This window comes from Phyllobates terribilis, unplaced genomic scaffold (genome assembly GCF_046119375.1).
Source record: "Phyllobates terribilis strain yellow unplaced genomic scaffold, ASM4611937v1 Scaffold_2__4_contigs__length_985480577, whole genome shotgun sequence".
NCBI lineage: Eukaryota > Metazoa > Chordata > Amphibia > Anura > Dendrobatidae > Phyllobates > Phyllobates terribilis.
This window is the reverse complement of record NW_027362762.1, coordinates 220,215,105-220,231,951: the sequence shown is the minus strand read 5'-3', so window position 1 is coordinate 220,231,951 and position 16,847 is coordinate 220,215,105. Positions and strand designations below refer to the sequence as shown.

At 44.8% G+C, this 16,847-nt stretch overlaps 1 protein-coding gene across 1 annotated transcript in view; it reads right to left on the bottom strand.

Moving 5' to 3' along the window:
• Nucleotides 1-1,597: 1,597 nt before the first annotated feature.
• Nucleotides 1,598-16,847, bottom strand: part of VWA8 (von Willebrand factor A domain containing 8) — a 524,780-nt gene continuing 509,530 nt past the window's right edge. The window contains exons 44-46 of the mRNA XM_073663915.1: nt 7,427-7,525; nt 5,322-5,560; nt 1,598-1,976 (exon numbers count right to left, since the gene is read on the bottom strand). Of these exons, the coding sequence (XP_073520016.1) occupies nt 1,868-1,976; nt 5,322-5,560; nt 7,427-7,525 (447 nt within the window). The 3' untranslated portion in view covers nt 1,598-1,867. The remainder of the gene's footprint in view (nt 1,977-5,321; nt 5,561-7,426; nt 7,526-16,847) is intronic.

Here is a 16,847-nt window from a genome sequence, read left to right as displayed (position 1 = left end):
AGCATAATATAGGATAAGAGAGCCTGATTCCAGTGAGGTATCATTTACTGGGCTGCTTGGTGCAGTTTTGTAGAATCCCTGTTTTGCCTGATGAAGTTGTAGCAGAGCTAAGACTTCTGGCCTGTGCATAACCCCAGCAACACCCCTGACTGACAGCTTCCTTTGCACACTGTACAATGTGAGCAAGCTGCTGCTCAGTGATGGGGGCGGGGTTACACAGATTAGCCTGACTAGCCTACACATGAGATGTAGTCCTGTAGTGATAATCTCCAGCTGATAAATACTGATTGTATTGAAACTACAAGACAGCCTAATAAGTGACACATCCCTTGTGCTCTATATTATGGTGTATATATATTTATATATGAATAAATAGCAAAAACCTACTGATAGATTCCCTTTAATATAGATGTAAGCTGAGGCAACTGAAGTCTAAAGTACATTGTACTCCTGCAAGAGCAGACAGATTCCCTTTGTTAGGTTTCAAGTATAATTTAGGCATAATGGCTTGCTAATTTACAAAACCCCAATATCTGATAGATTTCTATCTTAAAGGGTTTGTCCGGTCAAAAGTGATAAGTCTGCAGTCACTCTGTGTGACGGCAGAATTATGAATCCCCCCCAGCACAGGAACGGTGCGCTGCGGGGATTCGCCAGTATGAGACCCGGGACTGGAGGGTATGTATACGTTATACATACCTCCGGCCAGTGGAGGAGGCTTCGCTCTCCATACACTTCTATTGAGCGAGGCCGCGCCTTCTAGTCAGACGCGGCCACTGGCCATCCACGTCACTAGACGGGGGCGTGACCTCGTTCCATACAAGTGTATGGAGCAAAGCGGTGAGGAATGGCCGGGGTATGTATAACACATATATACCCTCCATTACTGGGTCTCAAACTGGTGAATCCCCACAGCGCACAGTGCCTGCGCTGGGGGGATTCATAAGTCTGTAGTCACAAAGAGTGATTGCAGACTAATCACTTTTGACCAGACAACCCCTTTAATGTCCATGAGCAATAGCTATGAATATTAAATAATACAGAGCCTGTGACTTTCATACAATCCATGACAAGTATAAAACATTCAACTATTTAAAGAAGCACTCCTCCCATCAAAATTTTTATCCTATTAATATATTGTAATAATCATATTATATAGCACTGTGTACTTACAATTGCTCATTTAGCCTTTCTACCCAGATAATTCTCCTCTTTTCTCTGCTCTATGTAGAAACAGGAAGTCTCTTGTCCCTGCATTTAGGATTCCCCTCTTCAACTCCTGACCCAGCTGCTCCCTCTTCAGGGACTTTTCCAGTCACTCATGACTTGTGCAAAGAAAATTGACCTCCTGTTTCTACATAGAGCTTAGAAGAATTCAGGGAGTTAGTTTTTAATCAATGCCATGATATCATAGACCTAATGGAAAACAGATTGGGTAAGCTGGGTAAAAGAGGAAAATGAGAAATTGTAAGTACATTGATATATAGTATGATGATTGCAATATATTAAGAGGAAAAACATTTTGATGGGAGGAGTGCTTCTTTAATAGGAGAGGTCACTTCAGAGCCAAGCGCGAAATAAAAGACTACCAGCTGTATAGAACGAGACATGGTCCTTTTAATATATAGCAGCCATTTATAAATCTTGTATATATTCTCATAATACAGTTAAGTCATCGGAATTTGATTTAAACTGATCAATCCAAGCTTATTAAATAATAGTGGGAACACCATAATCTAACACAAAAGTGCTGAAAAGGTTAAAATCAGAAGCAAATCTAAGAATGATAATGCAATATTTACAATAGAATCGTCTACATTTCATTTCGGTTTTCTCCTTGGACAGAAACCAGTCCTTGATATTGCATCTAAGCACTTGACAACAAGGTGGATGTGAATATTTGTTTCAGGATGTGTGGGATCTGCTTTGTATCCATTGCAACAAAAGATCTCCCCGCTGGAAGTGTCCGCTGGAGCCTGCGGGTTAAAGGAGGGAGAGAAGAGCTTATTAGCAATGCAAATCTCTTGACCATTGAGAGTTAGAGCTAAAAAAGGTTTCAATTGTGAATAATGAATTGATACGCGCTACTCAATTGCCCAGTGAATAAATGTTCCTGAAAAGACCAAGGAAGGATACACTAACACAAGCGGCTATGCCAAGGAAGGAAACAGAACCAGAAGGCTAGACATCATTAGATAAATGACCCATAGTGTTTAAGATCATCTTCATTACAATACTTCTTTATCTAAATTAACCTATAATGGCAGAACAATTGCTTGGCATGGCTTTGGGTACAATATACATTACTTATATCAATTCAACATGTCTGATGAGCATTTATTAAATCATTTTGCCATATTAAGGTTATTACGATCTCATAAGACGTTTTGGGAGATATATTAACACAAGAACACTATAAAAACATTGCGCTAGTCTCTATCCTCTTGCACTGCATATGATCTGTTGATAAATATAATGAGAATAAGCAGACAATAAGCTGAGTACAATGTAATTAAAACCCTCACTCACTGAGGAAGCACACAGCGAAACATACGTAGGAATGTGTGACGGGGAGATTGGAGTGCTACTCAAAGAAGTTACTTCAGTAAGATCTTTATATAGTTAGGTATATTACTGCTAGTTTAGGTTATACAATCACAATTGACTACATACATTTTGGGCACCACTTGTACCGTATATTTATATTGTTAGTTAGTTACTTTGGTGCCAGCATGTCTTCATATATTGATAGCAGTGGTCAATAGAAATTTGGTATGAGATGTTCATTAGCCATTTGTTCATTTCACAGGTCTTTACTTGTGAATTAAAGGGCCAGCATTCATTTACTTTCAGTGTATAAACCTTATCAGTAATATTAATGGAGATTATTTATACATATATTGTCCTTTAGGCTTTTCTCCTATTGGTCCCTCATCGTCCATATTAAAAGTTTGTCTGTGTGGGTGTTGTCTTTAATGTGTAACAAATTTTTCAATAAAGTGTAGTAGTATAGTTGCAATTAGGTGTATTGTTATGTATCACATTGGCTTAGGTACTTTTATAGGTACTCTGTTGTACTGGCCATAGGTCAGCAATTGTCAGTGTTTCCTCTGTTGATGGCCATGTCCACTTGTGTCAACACCAGGTTGCGTGTGGGGAAACAGTGATACAGCAGCATCATAAATATAGCATTAATCTGAAACTCATGTTTTTCAATGTTTCACAGCAGATCATTATAAGAATGTATCTATAGTATAAAATCAAGAAACCCATCTATACCCACAGTATTAATAAGTTCAGCCCGGGCTTCCATCACTTCTGCCATGCAATGCTTTGTGGCAATAAAAATGATGCTAGTTTAACTGCACAACACAAATTTATAGTCAGCGCTGGCTTTAGGTTAATTTCAAGGAGGTTTAATATCATATTACACTGTCTAACTTTTTAAAAATAAGGAAAAAAACTTTTTTAAGTGAGAAATAGGATGGGAAAGAGTAATGTAGTATTGCAATAAGGGAACTGATGTAACAGACATGTTTTTACTTGTGAAGAACCAAATGTTTCACACAAATCCTGCTAGGAAAAAACCTGGGCAAACAAGTGAAAGCCCATCTGCTGGGAGGAAATTAACTTTATCCGTCCTGGCAGCCTCTGGCTTTCAGTCATAGAAGCACGGCTTCAGTCACCGTTCAGTACATAGTGAGCTTCATCTGTAACTATGGACCAGTACTGACCTACAGCACTCATGCACCGTAGAGCCGGGTGTCAATCAGTGATGAGGCGAGGTTACAGCTGCCGGTCACTATTTACTGAGCGGTGAGTGAAACCGCAACGGCTGCGTCTCTGGGACTGAAAGCCAGAGGAATAAAGTTAATTTCCTCCCGGCAGCACGGTTTTCCGTAAGGCGGCTACACAACTTTAAAATGCTTTTATTCTGCAGATTCACACCATATTTGCAGATTAACAGCGTTTGAGGACACGACAGATTCCCTTTAAACAAATGTGGCATTTTTTTAAATCAATCAAACAGAAATATGGATATCTAAGTGCTAAATTCATTTTTAAACATATAAGTCTTAATGACCGTGGTGGAACTGAAAATATATGCACTCTTGATAAATCATTTGTTTCTCATTTAAATAAACTGTCTTACATGTTCCACTGGGAAGAGGATCTCTGGGAATTTTTTTCCCTTAGAGATTGGCAGGATATGGCCACAGCCCACAGCTAAACTTTCTATTAATACATCTTTGAAGGAATCTGGAAATAAACTCTATATGAGGTGGCAACTGACACCTCAGAGGCTGACGCAGATTTTTTCAGGATCTTCCCGCCTTTGTTTTAAGGGTTGTGGCAGTGAGGGATTTGCTATTACATAGCATGGTCGTGATCCTGCCCTAGGGTTCAACGCTTTATAATTTGCTTTTGTTACCCATGTCTCCTTCACCGAATAGCCATGGGAGGTGTTACTGAACAAACTTATACCTGGTATGAGGCTACTGTTTCGGGATATGTTCCTTGCTGCTTACTATTGCAGGTGCTTAGAAGACTCTTTCAATTAACAACCATTGAGTAAAATTAAAACTCTCATGGATCATGGCAAATGAAACATTCTCTAGTATCCTTTTAGATAAGGCTACCTTGTTTGAGAAGACTTGGCTACCATGGATCCAATATTTAGAGGATATGACATTATTCCCCATAGCGAACTGAAGGGCCAAACAGACAGGAGTTTTCCCCTGTGAAGTTGGGGATCAGAGGCATACTTTCTCTAAATTTCCTATTCTTTTCATCTTACTGTGACTTCCTATGCGCTGATTCGTGGAAGAAAAGCGGGTTGTAAAAGGTACTCCAATTAAATAAGTGATTTTTGTGTCGCGGAGTTGATAGTCTTGCCATATCATACGTTATACTTAAATCCTCATATCTTAATTGACATAACGTCACGTTTCAGGGACATAGACTTTTTTTTTACCTTCTGTTATCTTTTTACCATTATGATGATCTAAAATAAGTTTTCTTTTTATCTGCACAAAATGGTTAAATAAACACTTTGAAATAGAAATGATATGGACAAAGATAAACACAATGAAATATAACATGTTTTGCACTTTGGCTCCTATTCACTGCATTCTACAATCTACATACATGTTCTATTTTTCCAAAGAGGACTTTATAAGTGGTTAAACCAATGTACACTGGGCACACAGACGCTGGGAAAAATGGATTGTTTAGTAAAAATAATAAAGTCAATTGTGTGAGTAATGTTTTACAGTTAGTAATTAAATCCTGTGGTGACTATGTCCAATTTGAACCCTTACCTTTCAGCTTGGTCTCCTAAGGATCCAATAAAAATAGCAAAAGCATTAACCTGAGGATTAATCGTCAAGGCTTGGGAAAACCTTGCTGGTGGTATGCCATAACGTTCTAGGTTGGCATCACTCAAAACGATGACAAAATATTCATCTGCGTCCTCCTTGGCTAGCTCTTTTATAGCATACTCTGTGGCTTCCAGTGTGTAGTCTCCACTCATACAGAACTGCGAGTGGGCATGCATGGTCTAATGAAAAAGAGGAGGTGGGTAAATGTTAGTTTTATCGTTGACACAACATTCAATTCCTATAAAAATACACATACTTTTGAAGACTGGGTCACAAAAGGTGTGTAGCAAACAATTAGTATTCCAAGCAAAAAGGTTATATACTAAAACATGTAAGAAGCACCCTCGGTATCTGGAAAGAGAGTAGTCAAACCTTAAGGGAACCTGTAGAAAACAGTATGTGATCTTCGGGCAAAATGTTATAGAACAGGGGGTGCTGAGCAGATCGATAAATATTTTTTCTATATCATTCTGCTCAGCTTCTCCTTCTCCACACCATGATGTCCACAGATCAGACTACACGTACAACCTGACAGGTTCCATTTAAGTTTCACAGAGAACAAGAGAATTATTTTTCCTAACTGGGTTCACATATAGTGAAGTAAAGGACCTTCCAAACTTTAAACCAAGTCAACACAAAGTAAATAGAAATAGTCCTCTGCTAAGTGTCCGCAAGACTAACAATACCTACAGATATGACACATAGTCGAAAATGCATAAAATGTAACATTTTTTAGTAATCTAATATGGCAACATAAGATAAAATAGGAAAGAAATGCCCAAATAATCAGACACCAGGAATCGGCACATACTATAACATAGAAAAGTAAAAAAATTGATCACAGCATGCAGAGTATATCATAAAAGTAACGCATCCAACACTGCCTATATTAGAGTGTATCAATGGTGTTCAAGTCAGATAAAGTAATACCATATAAAGTGCATAGTGCAACTACATTGCATATCAATGTACACCCGACTTGATAACAGGTAGTAAGTCTCAAATAAATAACATATTGTTAAAGTGCTAAGTGTCAGGGTGCTTGTTACAAATCAATTAAAGACACAGTCAAGACCGCTCAAAAACATGACTGCTGACGTAATGTGTCCAGACTGACATGTGCCTGCATATGCTGAGATCAAAACCTACATGTCATAGTAGAAAGAGTAGAAGAGAAGTAATGTAGATACCAACCCCACAGTGTCCGTAGGGATCCGACGCACGTTTTGCCGAGAGGATATCCTCATGAAAGCCTCTCGGCGAAACATGCGTCGGATCCCTGCGGACAGTATGGTGTTGGTATGTACATTACTTCTCTACTATTCTTTCTACTATGACACGTGGGTTTTGATCTCAGCATATGCAGGCACATGTCAGTCTGGACACATTACGTCAGCAGTCATGTTTTTGAGTGGTCTTGACTGTGTCTTTAATTGATTTGTAACAAGCACCCTGTACTCTGCATGCTGTGATCGATTTTTTTAACTTTTCTGTGTTATAGTATATGCCGATTCCCGGTGTATGATTATTTGGGCATTTCTTTCCTATGAATATTTGCCTATGAATGGTTTAGCTAAAGGCGAGTGAGTATTTATACCAGAGCTGTGGAGTCGGTGTCCATTTTGGAGGAGTCTTTCTAAAATGAACAGACTCTGACTCCTAAAATATATCATAAATTGGTACAGTAGTACAATGCAGGATGTGCTGTCAATTTTTTCATAAGAATTTGGGAAAGTTATGAAATGTCCTATAAATGTCTGTTCTATTCCTGATCTAAGAATCTCGGCTTTTAGTTGAGATGAATCTGTGCTGCACTTTATGTACACGCTCAGTAGTGAGGCAGTGCTGTGGAGCCTTGGAGTCGGAAGTCAGGGAAATTGAGGAGTCTGAGGTTTGGCTTACCGACTCCACAGCAATGAGTTATATGTCTTTCAGTTTATTTCTACTCTAATGTCGGAAATAAAATGTGTTCTTTTATATAAAATTAAATAACAATAACCAAACAGGACTTTTTGATAATTACATTGCATTTCCAACCCATTTACCTTCAGAATCTCCAGCCTCTGCTTATTATTTCTGGGAATCTTGTCACTTCTGATCAGTTCAATGCTGTAGCCATCTCCTGAATGACCTGATACATCGTACTGATGTAAAATAAATAAAAAAAAATGAAATGGTATCAAGACTGAAGACACAAGCTCTGGTTACTCAGGATTTCAATTAAGGCAGACCTATCTATAGTTTTATTATTTAGGTTGTTTCCTACATTCTTTCATCCTTCGATGGAGAACAGCGTTTCATAGGAGTTCACCTTTTGAGGTACAGTGCTTAATTCCCTATATATAAATTATACCAAGGGATACATTAACTGTAAGGCCGTATTGAATTTACAACTTGTTGTCTTTTGTACTTGAGTCTATGACGCACTTACAGCATACCACATAAAAAGCCGTACGTGTGATAGCTGTGTGGATCAATTAATAAAGTTTGCACTCCAGCATATTCTACATTTCAGGCTGTAATGTTATTTCTGTACATTCTTCACCTTCCTCACACAGCCCATAAGAAGCCCTGCACTGAAAGATTACCACACTTTAAAGTTTACTCATCAGTCTCCAGATTGGAAACTACCCACTCAGCATTCCTTCACACTCCTGTGGACTCACACACGCTGAAGATGAACAGAAAAGCTGGATCTGCTCATTACAAATAATCATTTGTTAACATCGACCAGGCATTTAATGTATATATTATATAGAACAAACATCTTGGCAACTAAAGTCTTACCTGGCATATGGATGCTTCGATATAATTCCACTCTTTCTTATCTTTTGACATATCATTAGAGTTATCACAGAAGATAGTATTGGTATGGGGATATATTCTACACGTACCACTAGTTAATCCAGTAAACAAAGAGGAAATTTGAACGATCCATTATGAGACTAGGTAGTAAAACAAGCCTGCCGTAATTCATTATAGTCATCACTAGTGTTGAGCGAGCACTAAAATGCTCGGGTGCTCGAAGCTCGGGTCGAGCTCACCGTGATACTCGGGTGCTCGACCCGAGCAACGAGCCCAATGTTAGTCTATGGGAGACTCGAGCATTTTTGCGGTGGCACCCCCGGCAGTCTTTTAAAAGCCTAACAAGTGCCCAAAACGATAGTGACAGTGCTCAAATGACATGGGGACAGCATGGGGATCACCCCAGGAAGCATTTCTGACCCCCAGGTCACTGCTGTCAACAACGTGGTCAGAGGTATTAAGCCACTTTTACAGGCTCACAATAAAACGTTCAAAAACGAAAGTGAAACATTTTTCCTGTGAAATATGTTAAGGAACATCCTTTCCAGGGAAAAGACTTGTGTATAAGTTAATATAAATGACCAAAAACAAAAATACTCCTCCACACCTTCGGCTATGTTCACAAGTAGCATTTTTTATGCGTTTTTGCACTTTTGTATTGCTTTCAACTATGACAAATGCATTCACCGGGAAATGTCATTTTAACATTTTACAACCTTATCTGGCCATGTGCTGTGTGACACATGCATAAAGTGCTGAAAAGACATGGGAACAGCATGGGGAAGACCCCTGGAAGCATCTCTGACTCCCAGGTCACTGTCTAAAAGTGTGCCCATCATAAGTGATCCTTGCCGCATCAGAAGATGCAGACTTGCAACTATCCCCATGCAAGTTCTAGTCCCAGGGCAGTGTTCAATTGTACCTCCCCCATTCCTTGCAATACAAGCGCAAGTATGCAGCCTGCCACCCACCCACCCCCAGGCTGCAATACCATACTGCTTGCTTGAACTTGAAATTGGGCCTTTTAGGCATGTGGAGGCGGAATCTGGCCATCACGTCATGGCTGTGTTGGCGGCCTGGAATCCATACTCAGTCCCCAGCCGCCCGGCGGCCGGGTGTCCATACTCGGTCCCCAGCCGCCCCGCGGCCGGGTGTCCACACACGGTCCCCAGCCGCCTGGGGGCAGCCGGGTGTCCATAAATGGTCCCCAGCCACCCCTATTTCTCCTTGGAACATCCCCCCACACACTTTTCTTAGCCCGGCCTGCTTTAGGCAGCATTGGACGAGCCCACCAGAGAACCAGACTCCTCCGGTGGGCCCTGACTTCTCCATCGGTGGAGTTGAGAGTGCCAAGGTGAGGAGCATGATGATGATGACAGAAGTTAGCATCTGCTATGTTTTCTTTTAATGCAAGTGTAAGTGTGCAGCCTGCCACCCACCCACCAACAGACTGCAATTCCATACTGCTAGCTTGCACTTGAAATGGGGCCTTTTAGTTTGGAGGAAGCCGAAGCTGGCCACTACCTCATGGCTGCTTCAGCAGCGAGGTATCCATACTCAGTCCCCAGCCGCCCCTATTTGTCCTGGTGTGCCTTATACATAAGATTAAGCGCGTCTACCAAAACATTACCTGTGCCCTCCCCAGTGCATTTAGTGGGAAGGACAGCCTATTCCGCTGTAGTGTGTGCATGCCAAACCCCTGTTCATGGTACATGCGAAGATGCCTCCCACCTTGCACCTGTCATTGCAGACTTGCAACTATCCCCATTCAAGTCCTTGTCCCAGGGCAGTGTTCAATTGTACCTCTCCCATTCCTTGAAATGCAAGCGCAAGTATGCAGCCTGCCACCCACCCACCCCCAGGCTGCAATACCATACTGCTTGCTTGCTTGCACTTTAAATTGGGCCTTTTAGGCATGTGGAGGCGGAATCTGGCCACCACGCCATGGCTGTGTCGGCGGCCTGCAATCCATACTCAGTCCCCAGCCGCCTGGTGGCCGGGTGTCCCCGCTTGCTCCCCAGCCTCCAGGGGGTGGCCGGGTGTCCATACTCGGTCCCCAGCCACCCCTATTTGTCCCGGTAACCTTTCCCACACTTTTCTTAGCCTGGCCTGCTTTAGGGCAGCATTGGCCGAGCCCACCGGACTATCAGACTCCTCCGGTGGGCCCTGGCTTCTCCATCAGGGGAGTTGAGAGTGCCAAGGTGAGGAGCATGATGAGGATGATAGAAGTTAGCATCCGCTTTGTTTTGTTGTAATGCAAGCGCATGTATGTAGTAGCGGATAGGCCTGAGGTGGTCAGCGTTTTGGCGCATATCCTACCTCCTCCGAGGATTGCTGGATGTTTTCCTGCTACTATCCAAGTTCTATGACTCCCGTTAAAACAAAAGCTTCAGGTGATAAATGATGGATGAGGTAGTGGCAAAGGAGAAAGAGCGGGAGGAACAGGGACAATTCACATCAATATCAGGCCAGTCAACCAGATATGTCTTGTAGGATATGTTTCTGTAACAAAAGGAGCGGTTCGGCTACACAGTTATAGGGCATACAGTGAGTGCAATGCCTACCAAAAATTTCGAGGCACTCCAATGCCCCTTGGAAATGACATGGAGGTCAGAGGGCGTTAACTAAACCTTTTTTTCCATTTATAGCAACTGGGTCTCCTATGCACTGTTGGCCTAAGCAGTGAATGGAAGGCTTTCCAAAATTATGAGGAACTGCAATGCCCCTTACAAGAGTCATGTGTGGCACCCCAGGGGTCTGGTCACCACAGTAATAGAGATAATACGTCGGAGAGCAAGTGGGAGGTTTCCTGGTCAGGATCCCTTAAACATGCAACATCCTCCTGCCCCAGTCCTGGGAGGGGAGAATTCTGCCCTTATAAACTGGATCTGGGGCGGGGTTGAGTGAGTCAGAGAACAGAGAACAGTCAGAGTCAGAGTGAGAGCAAGGGAAAGTAACAGCAAGGAGCTCTGTAAGAGCTAGGAGCTAAAGACCAGGGACTGGAAGCTGAGCAGAGCTCGCCCTGGCAGAAGACAATAGGAACCGGACACAGGAGTCTGAGGCTGTGAGGACTTATATATCCAGCAGCAGAAACAAGCCGGCAGGGGATTTCAGGTCCTCTGGCCATAGAAGCCCGGAGGCTCAGTCACAAGCAAGGGACCAGCACCGCCGTTGTGGAGCTGAGGCTAACAGAAGGCCCCAAGTCACCAGCCATACGGGTGAGAACTACACGGTACACTCAGGGACGTGGGCTACTTCTACCCGCTTACAGCAAGGTAGCCAGGAAGAGTGCAGACAGACGGGGAGGCCTACAACTCCACCTGGCCAGGGGAACTCCTGCTTGCTCACAGACTGACCAGGCCTCTTATGCTAGCCAGTACTCCCGGGAGGGTCTACCTTATAATCATCAGTAAAGACCCTGAGCTGCACTGCAAAGACTCTGAGTCGTTCCTGCTGCGCTCGTGCACCATCACCCCCATCATCCACACTCACTGCCCTGAGGCTATACTCCTCCCGTGGGGAGTTATCCCATTCTCTGCTGCGCACACAACACCAGCCTCAGCGGTCTGCCTCGCAGCGGTGGTACTCCCTGACCGCAATCCACGGGTGGCGCAGTCGGACAATTAACCTCAAAACCTAAGAAAGACTGCCACTGGTTTGACCAGCCTGAGCCACGGGACCGGGTCACCGCCACGGAGACTACAGACCCCAGAGACCCGGCACACGTGTACACGCGGCCCAGGGGGCGCGTCACATGCAGTACAGCATATTACAAACATAAGTCATTATTGGGGAGTGGGTCTCCCATAGTATTTGCTTATGCCTTGCAAGCAAAAGCTGCCAAAAATTAGGACGGAGCAACTTGCAATGCCCCTTACAAGAGCCATGCAGTACAGCATATTACAAACATAAGTCCCATTATTGGGGAGTGGGTGTCCCATAGTATTTGCTTATGCCTTGCAAGCAAAAGCTGCCAAAAATTAGGACGGAGCAACTTGCAATGCCCCTTACAAGAGCCATGCAGTACAGCATATTACAAACATAAGTCCCATTATTGGGGAGTGGGTCTCCCATATTATTTGCTTATGCTGTCCAAGCTAAAGCTGCCAAAAATTAGGACAGAGCAACTTGCAATGCCCCTTGCAAGAGCCATGCAGTACAGCATATTACAAACATAAGTCCCATTATTGGGGAGTGGGTGTCCCATAGTATTTGCTTATGCCTTGCAAGCAAAAGCTGCCAAAAATTAGGACGGAGCAACTTGCAATGGCCCTTACAAGAGCCATGCAGTACAGCATATTACAAACATAAGTCCCATTATTGGGGAGTGGGTGTCCCATAGTATTTGCTTATGCCTTGCAAGCAAAAGCTGTCAAAAATTAGGACAGAGCAACTTGCAATGCCCCTTGCAAGAGCCATGCAGTACAGCATATTACAAACATAAGTCCCATTATTGGGGAGTGGGTGTCCCATAGTATTTGCTTATGCCTTGCAAGCAAAAGCTGCCAAAAATTAGGACGGAGCACCTTGCAATGCCCCTTACAAGAGCCATGCAGTACAGCATATTACAAACATAAGTCCCATTATTGGGGAGTGGGTCTCCCATAGTATTTGCTTATGCTTTCCAAGCAAAAGCTGCCAAAAATTAGGACGGAGCAACTTGCAATGCCCCTTACAAGAGCCATGCAGTACAGCATATTACAAACATAAGTCCCATTATTGGGGAGTGGGTGTCCCATAGTATTTGCTTATGCCTTGCAAGCAAAAGCTGCCAAAAATAAGGACGGAGGAACTTGCAATGCTGGCACCCTGGTGGTATAGTGGTGGTGGAGGCTGAGGATAAGGAGAAGAAGATAAAACAGCCGAAATGAGGAAGCGTATACCCATGTGTGGGTGTGAAGCGGTGCATGTGAATACACCTCCCGAAATAACACAGTGGATTTGACTTTATGTTACTCTGCTGTCATTTGGTGGTGATGAGAAGTCTGGCCCAATCCAGCTCTTGTTCATTTTGATAAGGGTCAGCTTGTCAGCATTGTCAGTTGACAGGCGAGTGCGCTTATCAGTTATAATTCCCCCAGCGGCACTAAAAACACGCTCCGATAACACGCTAGCGGCAGGGCAGGCCAGGACCTCCAAGGCGTACAGAGCACGTTCATTCCAAGTGTCCAGCTTGGATACCCAATAATTAAAAGGCACAGAGGAATCACGGAGGACGCTGGTACGGTCGGCAAGGTACTCCCTCACCATCTTTTGAAACTTTCCACTCCTTGTGAGAGTACCCCGCGCCTCAGGGCCTGAAAGCTGGGTGGGTGTCAGAAAACTGTCCCAGAATGTTGACAGTGTTCCCCTGCCTCTGCTGGATTGGAGTTGCATCTCTCTCGCCTGTACGCTTTGGTTGGGCAATGAACTGTGACCTCTGCCGCTAGCGTGTTCAGATGGGAATTTTTTTAAGAGTTTTGCAGCAAGGGCCTTCTGGTACTGCCCCATTTTTGTAGAATTCTCCACCTCAGGAATAAGAGAGTGAAAGTTCTCCTTGTAGCGGGGGTCTACAAGTGTCACCAACCAGTAATGACTGTCACCCAACATTTTGACAACGCGAGGGTCACGGTTAAGGCAGCGTAACATAAAGTCAGCCATGCGTGCCAGACTGGTAACGGGCAAGATTTCCGTGTCCTCACCAATATGACGACTGACCATGCTATCCTCCTCCTCCTCTTCCATCTCCCCCCTGTCCTCAGGCCACCCCCGCTGAACCAACGGTATGACACTTATACAGGTACTACAGTCTACAACGCATGATAGCAGCTCCTGTTCTTCCTCCTCCTCCTCTCCCTCATTGTCCCCCAATGCACGTTGGGATGAGATGAGGCTGGGCTGTGTGTAATCGCCCGCTATGGCTTCTTGATCCATCTCATCATACTCTGGCTGCAATGCCTCCTCTTTAATTCTCTGCAGAGAGCGTTGCAAAAGACAGACAAGTGGGATGCTGACACTAATGATGGCGTCATCGCCACTCACCATCTTGGTGGCCTCCTCAAAGATTGTCAGGATGGTACATATGTCAGACATCCAGGTCCACTCCTGAGGTCTTATGTGTGGAGTCTGACCTGAATATCGACGGCCTTGATGCAGCTGGTACTCCACAACTGCTCTCTTCTGCTCACAAATCCTTTGCAACAAATGGAGGGTAGAGTTCCAACGTGTGGGGACATCACACACCAATCGGTGTGCCGGAAGCTGCAAACGCTGCAGCAACACAGCAAGGGCGGTGGAAGCTGTAGCCGACTTGTGAAAATGAGCTGACAGGCGGCGTACTTTCACGAGCAGATCTGGCAACTCGGGGTACGATTTAAGAAACCGCTGAACCACGAGGTTAAGCACATGAGCCAGGCATTGTACGTGTGTGATCTCACCTCGCCTCAGAGCCGCCACCAGGTTACGGCCATTGTCACACACGACCATGCCGGGATGTAGGTTCAGCGGTCTCAGCCACAGATCTGCCTGCTCTTTCACAGCTGTCCACAACTCACAAGCAGTGTGAGGTTTATCACCTAAGCTTATGAATTTCAGCACAGCCTGTTGCCGCTTGGCGGAGGCAGTACTGCAATGCTTCCAGCTTGTAACTGATGTGGTGATATCGGAGATGGAGGCTGAACATGAGGAGGAGGATGCGCAGGAGCTGTACACTGTGGGGGCAACTCTGACTGACATAGGGCCCGCAATCCTCGGTGTGGGGAGGATGTGTTGCGTCCCAAGGTCCGACTGGGTCCCGGCTTCCACTATGTTTACCCAGTGTGCCGTCAGAGAAATGTACCGTCCCTGGCCACAAGCATTTGTCCACGTGTCCGTTGTCAGGTAGACTCTCCCAGTAACTGCGTTATTGAGGGCACGGCAGATGCTTTGGGACACGTGCTTGTGTAGTGCGGGGATGGCACACCGAGCAAAATAGTGTCGGCTGGGGACCGAGTACCGAGGGACGGCCACCGCCATAAATTGCGGAAGGATTCCGTCTCCACCAGCCTAAAAGGCAGCATTTCCAACGCAAGCAGTAGTGAAATGTGCGAATTTAGGACTGTGGCCTGTGGGGCGTTAGCTGCGAATTTCCGCTTTCGTTCAAAGGTCTGGGATATGGACAATTGAACGCTGCGGTGGGACGTGGACGTTGATGCTGTTGCTTGAGAAACTGCCATAACAAGTGAAGACTGAGAGGAGGGGGCATCTTTACATGCAGTATGGACAGGGGATTGCCTTGCACACACAACAGGGGGTTCTATTGCACGCACAACAGTGGAAGAAGCAGTGGTGACACCCGCTGACACTGGTCGTGGACCCTGGGTTTCGCCCCACAAAGTCGGGTGCTTTGCTGCCATGTGCCTGATCATGCTGGTGGTGGTCAGGCTGGTAGTTTTGTCACCCCTGCTGATGCTGGCATGGCAGGTGGAACATATGGCCTTTTTGGGGTTATCAGCAGAGTCTTTAAAAAAATTCCAGACTCTGGAAGACCTACCGCTTGTACTGGAAACGTCCCTCGTGTTGGTGTTACGGGGAACGGTTGCCTGCCTTCTGTCTGCGGCCACCACACTGCTTCTTCCTGCCTGTTGGGGTACTCTGCCTCCCTCCCCCTGTGCGCTGCTGGCCTCACTCTGCATGTCCTCCTTCCACGTTGGGTCAGTTACTAGATCATCCACCACCTCCTCGTTTTCCACTTGCGCACCACGATCCTCCTCCTCACTTCCTGGCAATTGTGTCTCGTCATCGTCCACCTCTTGTAACAGATTGCCAACGTCGACTTCCTGTGGCCGTGGCTGTTCAAATATTTGGGCATCGCAACATGGGATCTCCTCTTCCACCACTTCAAGCGTATCAGGCGAGGGGCCCAAATATGGAAATGGACCAATGAACAGCTCTTCAGAGTGTCCAAGTGTGGGATCACTTGCTGTCTGACGACACTCGGCATGGTGGGAGGAAGGAGCATCAGGGTGAGGAGGAGTATGCTGTCGAGACTCACGGCTACTAAGAGTTGACCGTGTGGAAGACAGACCGGAGGTGGTGGTGCCCAGGTAACTGGAAGCATTATCTGCTATCCAATTAATAACCTGTTCACACTGATCAGTTCTCAATACTAGTGTTGTTCTGTGCTTCCCTAGTAATTCGGTCAAGAAGTGGGAGCGAGAAGATGTGGCTGTTGGTTGTGGCACATTTTCACCTTGGCCACGGCCCCGTCCTCTGCACGAACCATCACCAGAACGTCCACTTCCACGTCCCTTGCCACGAACCTTGCCCATTGTAAATGAAGTAAAATAGCTTACACTTGCACTATCAATGGAAAAAGGGTAATAAAGAGTAGATTAGAACAGTGGAAGAGGAAAACCACAGTTATTGTTTACTGGGGTATACCACACTTTTTTAAATAGAGATATTTGCGGCTGAACAGTGAGCGACACACTCAAACTGCTTTTTTTTTTTTAGATACCAAAGGCCCAAAACTGGATTGTACAGCGATTTGACCCATGGAACTGCGAAACCACACTGGGATGTCGAGCCTACAAAAGACTAATTTCAACAGATATATTTTTGTGTCACAACAGTCAGGAGACACTACTGTTTTTGTTTACGGAAAATATACCAAAACCCGAATAATAGAGATTTTTTACCGTG